This window comes from Benincasa hispida, chromosome 1 (genome assembly GCF_027475165.1).
Source record: "Benincasa hispida cultivar pf3 chromosome 1, pf3_genome.v1.1, whole genome shotgun sequence".
NCBI classification, from domain to species: Eukaryota; Viridiplantae; Streptophyta; class Magnoliopsida; order Cucurbitales; family Cucurbitaceae; genus Benincasa; species Benincasa hispida.
The window spans coordinates 84,195,166-84,202,709 of NC_143478.1; the positions used below are offsets into that span (position 1 = coordinate 84,195,166).

The 7,544-nt window shown below is 30.2% G+C and overlaps 1 protein-coding gene across 1 annotated transcript; it reads right to left on the reverse strand.

Annotated features, from left to right (window-relative positions):
* Positions 1-4,756: 4,756 nt before the first annotated feature.
* LOC120071497 (gibberellin 2-beta-dioxygenase 1-like) lies at positions 4,757-6,720 on the reverse strand. The gene is made up of 3 exons (XM_039023817.2): positions 6,092-6,720; positions 5,627-5,975; positions 4,757-5,256 (listed from the first exon to the last, which is right to left on the reverse strand). The coding sequence occupies exons 1-3, from the start codon at positions 6,526-6,528 to the stop codon at positions 5,005-5,007; spliced, it is 1,038 nt and encodes a 345-aa protein (XP_038879745.1). The 5' UTR covers positions 6,529-6,720; the 3' UTR covers positions 4,757-5,004.
* Between the last annotated feature and the right edge of the window lie 824 nt (positions 6,721-7,544).

A 7,544-nucleotide genomic window follows, 5' to 3' on the forward strand; every position in this document is an offset into this window, starting at 1 on the left:
CTTAATACTCCATTTATCCTTCTGAGTATTATAGCTTATCATAAATTGAGTGAATTGTGCAGGAAGAGAGATAAGTACCAGATGTACGAGTAAGTTTTCATTTATCTCGATATCAAGTGTCTTTAATTTATCTACGAGATTGGACATTTCCATAATGTACTCTCTTATGTTTCCATTGCCCTTATACCTCATAGAAGTTAAAGAAGTCAAAATACTGCTTGTTTCCCCTTTCTCATTTTTAGCAAAATATTTCTCAATTTGAGTAGGGAACTTATTAGCATTTTCACTTTCCATGATAGAGCCCCAAAAAGACTCCGGAATGGAGTGCTTAATGATCATCAAACACATGCGATTTGACCGTTCCCGCTTCTCTATATTAGTTGTATTTGGTTGTTCCTCAGTAGAAGTAGGTTTAGGTCCTTAATACAAGGTTCAAATCCATACACCCGAGAAGTATCTCTATGCTTTCCTTTCAAATCTTGAAGTTTTATCAATTCAACTTAGGGATTAAACCTAGATTTCCAGATGTTTGAGTAAGACCAACTGAAACAATAAACAACGAAACATATACTCACAACTAAAATATAAACAAAATAATTTCACATATGTGGTGGACCCCCTTAACAAGATACCTAGCACAACATTGATGTTCAATTTTTAGGCAAAAATACCAAGTGTAAATGGTACTCTCAATGTAGTAATCAAAGTACTGACAATAAACTCTGTAAAAAAAAAAATAGCATTTCTTTGGACCGACTATTTGTCACAAAAGTAATCCTTATAATTTTCACATACTCATTATCACATGCATACTCACAATTTGGCTAAATAATTGTCCTCCTTTGGACCGATAATTATCCGCATAAATTCATGAATATGCACATATTATATTTCATAATAAAATTAATCTAGATAACAGAGGCTACTTTCGTAACATATTATTTTGATCAATCCAATCTAAAATATAAGATAATTGCACTTAAATCTTTTTTATGTGAGACAACTACACTTCTAATATTTTGCAAAAAAAAAAAAAGCAAGACACATTAATTCTCAGTGAGCATAATTTCCCCTTGTTTTCAATTTCATGTTACAATATTCGCTATTATAATAAAACTTGTCTTAAATTACAGGTGTGCTTAAATGATTTCCAAGGTTCTCCTTTATAAATATTTGATTGTTTAATTTTAGTTTTAAAAAGATTGAGCTTATTCTTCACAAATTCTACACTTATTAGTTTTATCCATTTGTCGTCTCTTTAGATAACAAATAATGTTAACAAATAAGAATTATATTTAGATCTTAATTATTTAAAATTAATTAAATAATAGGATTGTATTTAAATATAAGAAAATAAACCAAAATATTTATAAATAATAGCAAAATATCACAATCTATCTGTGATAGACCGTAATAGACAACGATAGATTATTATCTGTGTCTATCATGACACAGATAAACATAGATAGTAGTCTATCGTTGTCTATCGTGATCTATCACAGATAGACTGTGATATTTTGCTATTATTTGTAAATATTTTTAGCAATTTTTTCATTTAAAATAATTTTCCTAAATAACATTGAATTCTAATGAAGGAAAATGGAAGAAAATCTAAAGTCTCATTTAGTAACCATTTGGTTTTTGAAAATCTAGTCTATACACACTAATTTCATCTAATTTCATCTAGTGTTTATGTGTTTTGTTATCTAAATTTTAGGAGTGTTTTAAAAAACAAAGACAAAATTTAAAAACTAAAAAAGTGTAGTTTTTTAAAACTTGTTCTTTAAAAAAAAAAATTGTCTAAGAATTCAAATATTTAGATAAAAAACATGAAAATCATGAGTATGAAATTATGAGAAAATAAAAAACAAAAAATCAAAAATCAAATGATTACCAAAATAAAACTCAAATTAAACTTTGCATTTAAAACCCTTACATATTACAAAATATGCGAACCACCTCTTAATTATAAGTGTTTCATATCTTAAAAATAAAATAAAATAAAACTAAACTTATAAGTGTTTCATATTCTACATCACAATTCACACACATATAAGTGTGTTGTTCTAACCAAATTCAAATTCTTTAAATCAACTCTTTTTTTTATGAGATTGCAACTCAATATGTATAGAACCAAAATTTAGTTGAAATTAGTAGTTAGAATTTTAAAAAAAAAAAAAAAAAAAATCAGTTTAAATTATGACAACTCTCTAACATTAGAGACAAAAATACACATGTAACCTTGATATTCCCATAAAAACTCATTTACAACTTTAGTATATTTATTAATACACAATTGATTTTCGACCGAACATAATGAAAACTCAAATATAAAACATATATTTACTTTATTGTTATGAAATACGTTGTAATTCCTAACTAGAAATTTCTTGACATAGTCCCACCTAATTTTTAAAATTCAACAAAGAGGTAGAATAGAGATAAGGAATCTCAATGGTCGAGATAGAAGTAAATTTTTATAATTGCTATAACGTCCTCTCTACTTTATTGTGATCCCCTATTTGAGTTGACTCGGATAAAAATAGTTTTTTTTATTTTTTTTATTTTTAAAAAAAATCACGTTTTAGGGACCAAGATTGGGGGGAATTTGATGTGAAAAGGAAATGGGTGAGACCACACGGAAACATACGCGCTTTGCCGCTTGCGCCCTCACCATTTCTTACACTGCTCCCTCTCTCTCCTTATCTTTCCCCCCTCCTCCTCTCTTTCTTCTTTCTAATCATAAATTTCATCACATTTAAATCTTCTACCTCTCATCATTTATTATCTTTTTCTTTTTCTTTTTCTTTTTATCGATATCATGCCACCCTCATCTCCTATCATTTTCACTTTCTTTCCTTCTTTATATTCTTTTAATTGAGTCTACAACCAATATCTGGATTTGACTAATTAGATTTTAGTGTAATTGAGAGAGTCAGTTCGACATGTTATATTTTAATGTAGTTGATTGTAGATATTTTGATACATATCATTAATTTAGATGGAGATTTTTTTAGTAAAATATAGATATGCAATATATAACTTTGAAGAATTTAGTAGCAAAAGGACCGACAAAAAAATATGAGAGATTGTTAACAAAAAAAATAAGAGAGATTGTTAACATGAATATAATGAAATAGTCCATGTATCTAATTTTTTATATTCTTTTTTAAAACTTAAAAAGAAAAATCCGGACGGAATGAAAAAAATAAAAGAGAAAGAATGAGAAAAATAGAAGAATAAAACTACGAGAAACAAAACCTATTTAAAATAAAAAGAACATCCTATAAACTAGTACAAAATTAAGAAAGAACTAATACTAAAAAAACATGGTTAAACTTTAGAAGTAATAAAAAATGAATCCAACACTAGTTAATGTAAAATTGTATGCATAACACATCTATTAGTACAACATTTTGGATTAAGATATATAGATATTGTAGATTGAAAAAAGGATATTAGTATTGTTTTAAGTGTTTTGTTTGAGGTTAAGGCATTTGGTCACGTGATGGCAGCCCCATGTTTTCATAGTTATCTCAAAGTATTTAAAAAAATGCACTCCCATTTTGTTTTGTTGACCCAACTAGCTTTTTGGGGAGACCTCATAACAAACTCATCCTATTAACCCCTAAAATATTCACACAAAAAAAAAACCCTTTGAGTGGAAAAAGAAAAAGTTAGTCATGCTTTTTGACCCAAATTCAACTGCCAAAATCTTGATACTTAAACAACTTTCTATGGTTAGAATCATATTAATGGATTTCCACATCAAAATCTTTCAAGAATGATATAAGGTCAGATAATATTAAATAATTTATTGTAATTAAAAATTTTAGTGTGAACACATAGAGTTGATACAATTGTACTACATAGTATATAAGTACTTTTGACTTTAAAAAATGTAATAAGTTAGATATGTCATCCATTGATCTATGCTCGAACTCGAAGAAAGAATATGTATATCTGGAAGGTTTAAAATATCATTTTAGTCTATGTATCTGACTAAAAAAATTGTTCTATTTTATTCTCTACACTTGAAAATGTCTTAATTTTTTTAGTACTATAGTTGCAGAGATGCGAGATCAAACTTTCAACGTTTAGATAGAAGGATAATGTCGATTACCGATAGCATTTGAGCCAAATTCATTTTGGTTAAATTGTCTAAACTTAGTCTATATAATATAAACGAATCTTAAAATTAATCCTTATGATTAGTTTCAAAGAAAAAGATACAACGAGATTAACTTAAAATATTTACTAGAGGCAAAGTGCTAATTGATATTTAAAAAATGTATTTTTTTAAAAAAAGTATAATGACTAGATTTGAATATTATAAACATATTGTTGAACAAGTCTGGAAGTACCGATACGAAAATAGTATTTTGACTTATTTTAAAACTATGGTTTTATGAGAAATAATGTTGGACCGATCTAAAGATGAGAATGTGAAAGTAAGATATGAAAGACCAAAAAGTTACATACTTATTAAATATTAAACTTTGTACTATAATTTAGACAAAATTTCACAACAAACATTAGCTATATTATATTTTTTTTACTCACTCAAACATCTCGAGACAATACCCCTTCTTTTCTAGGGCTCAAACGCTTATTAAAATATACCAACACCAATAAGTTGTACTATTTTGACAACGCATAATATAAAAAAGTGAAAGAAAAAAAAATCATTTCAATTTAAAACTTAAACCCTTGTAAATAATGAAATCCCTCTTGCAATTATAATAGTTATACAAGGAAAAAAAAATAATGGTAGACTTTGTATTGTGGAGAAAAGATAGATGTAATTACAAGGAAGAGAAACTATGGTAAAAGAAGAAAGGAGAAAAGTGAACAAAACCAACTATTCAAATGCAAACCGATTAAAACATATGTCTCCAAACAAGAGATCAAATGTTGGTGAATCGATTAGCCCTAAAACCTAATTATGGGTAGCTAATAATGAAGGAAACTATATATGAAAAATATTAAGAAATGGGTGGGGGATTATGAGGCTGCAATTCTTTCAAAGTGCACAAGCCTGTTATCTGCCAACCTGGAGTTGTAAGCTGATCTTTTGTACTCAAACCAAGTAAACTCTTTGTACAAACTTCTTTCTTCTCCTTTCATAAGTGAAGGCAAAGGAGCTATCTTTTCACTTAAAGGTGGCCCACCAAAGTATATCATTGAAATTCTTGACTTCAAGCTGTTTGTCAAAACCCTATGCTTCACACTTTTGAATCTTCCATTGGTCATCACCTTCATCAAATAAACAAATTTTTTCATTTTATTAACTTTATTATATATATACATATATCAACCAAAAGAAAGCCCAACTTTTGAACTTGAGTATTTGAAAAATCTAAATGGGAAGAAAGAAACCTCAAATTTTTATTCTTTTTTATTATCAAAAAAACAAAAAAGGACCAACATGAATGGCTTAGGGAGATTTAGCTAAACAGAAAGCCAGCTGACAGACATAATCATGATTATTAAAGATTATGTCTTGTCTATAGAGATTAAAGAAAAAAAAATAGTACAAAGATTGACAAACCAAGAGAGAGAAAAATACACAATTTTTTTTTTTTTTTTTGGTTGGAATGGAAACTGTCATGTGTTTTATTTGTACCTGTAAAGAGTCACCAACATTGATGAAAAAAGAGTTCTGATCAGGAGGAACAGAAATCCAATTTCCATCAGCAAGAGAAATTTGAAGTCCAGAAGTGTTATTGGATCTCAAAACCGATATGATCTGTGGGTCTGTATGTTCTCCAAATCCAATCATGTTCCTCCCTTTCAAAGCTTGAGGTTCTGGACATGGCGGATAATGGTTCACCCTGAAAACAGAGTCGCTCTCTTCATCCATTACAAGTTTACTGAACACATTCCTCTGCTGAATCTTCAAACCTTCCGCCATTAACTCCAGGATTTCACACGCCATATTCCTCACAGCCGATATGTAATTGTTCACAGCAGAGCTACAACACAGAAACAGAGAGCAGAAAATCAGAAGCAAAAAAACAGAGGAAAAAAAAAACAAGAAACAGAGTGAAGAAAAAACAGAGCATGGAGATTTTGGGTGTTTTTGTGTTACCGGAGTTTTTGTGGGTCTTGGCCAAAAATGGAGAGGAACCCATCGGAGTTGGATTCTAGGTGAGTGTTTAAGAGAAGGTATTCAACCCAACCGACGTCGCCATTGCGACCAATTTGCTTGTTGCCATAGCCAAAAGGGGAAGGAGGGGCAGCTTTTTGTTTTTCAGAGAGGGGAAGGGAGAAGAAATTGGTGGATTCTGATTCGAGAGTAGAGATGAATTCCATGGGGACGCCATGGTTAACGACCTTGAAGAATCCAAGCTCTTCACAGGCTTTGACAATGAGTTGTTTAGCATCTGGTGCAGAAAGGTCTATTAATGGAACCTCAGTGAAAAATGCTGCAGAGGAAGAAGCAGCAGCAGCCATGGATGAAATGGAATTTCTCATGAAGGAATTAGAAGACAACTGTTGGATTGATGGGTTGGACAAAACCACCATTGGATTTGGGAATGGAAAGTCTTGAGAGAAGAAGAAGAAGGAGAATGAAAGTTTCCCCCTTTTTTTCCCTTTACTTCTTTAAAGAAACAGAGGAAGAACAAAAGGGTGTAAGAGATTTTTGGGAAAAAAGAGAGCTTTTAGAGCTTAAAGTTCTTTTTTTTTTTCTTTGCCCCCCTCTCATGCAATGTGGATAGAAGGAGGGAGAAGGGGAGGGTATTTATAAGAGAGAAAGAGAGAGAGGGGGGGGTAAATTGGGAAATGGGGTTTTAAAAAATAATAAATAAATAGCTTCAAAATTAAATAAATAAAATTTTAAATTTAAAAAAAAAAAAAAAGAAAAAAAAAAGAAAAAGGTATTGTTTTCCACATTGGAAGCTGGGGTTTTACATTGTATTGGGATGATATAAACAAAGTTTGGAAAGAGAGAAGAAAGGAAGAGTGGTCATGATCTTTTTAGCGGCAAGGAGAGATAACTCAGATTTTCTGCCACTAAAAATAGACATGACAAGTTTATTGCATTAAAAGGAATTGGTCACATCAACTAGATTCCTTGGATAGTTATCCGTTGTTTTCTTTCCCTTTCAATAATCTTTCCCTCCCTCTCTAGCAACCAATTATATACATCAACAATTTTTAAATATATATATATCTTTTTTACCTTATAACTTCTTCACTTTAAGCTACTTGAGGAAAATGGGTTTAGTGATGATTTGAGTTCACTGTAACAACCTTTTTGTTGTTATGATGAGTGTGATTGAGTGAGCTTTATCAAACATTTGATCTCTCTCAAGAAAGAACAAATTGTCCGGACTAAAGGAAGAACAATTGAGTGAGTTTTATCAAACATTTTACTCCTTGATACATTTGTCTACCTTCGAAGCAAGCTCGGATTAAAGGATTTATCCTCTCGCTTGAGGGGGATGTCAAGGAAGAACAAATTACCTCGTCAGCAAATGACAAGGAGCCCTATACTCTCTAACGATCTCCACTAAATTTTTTGTAAATAGTTTATAGAA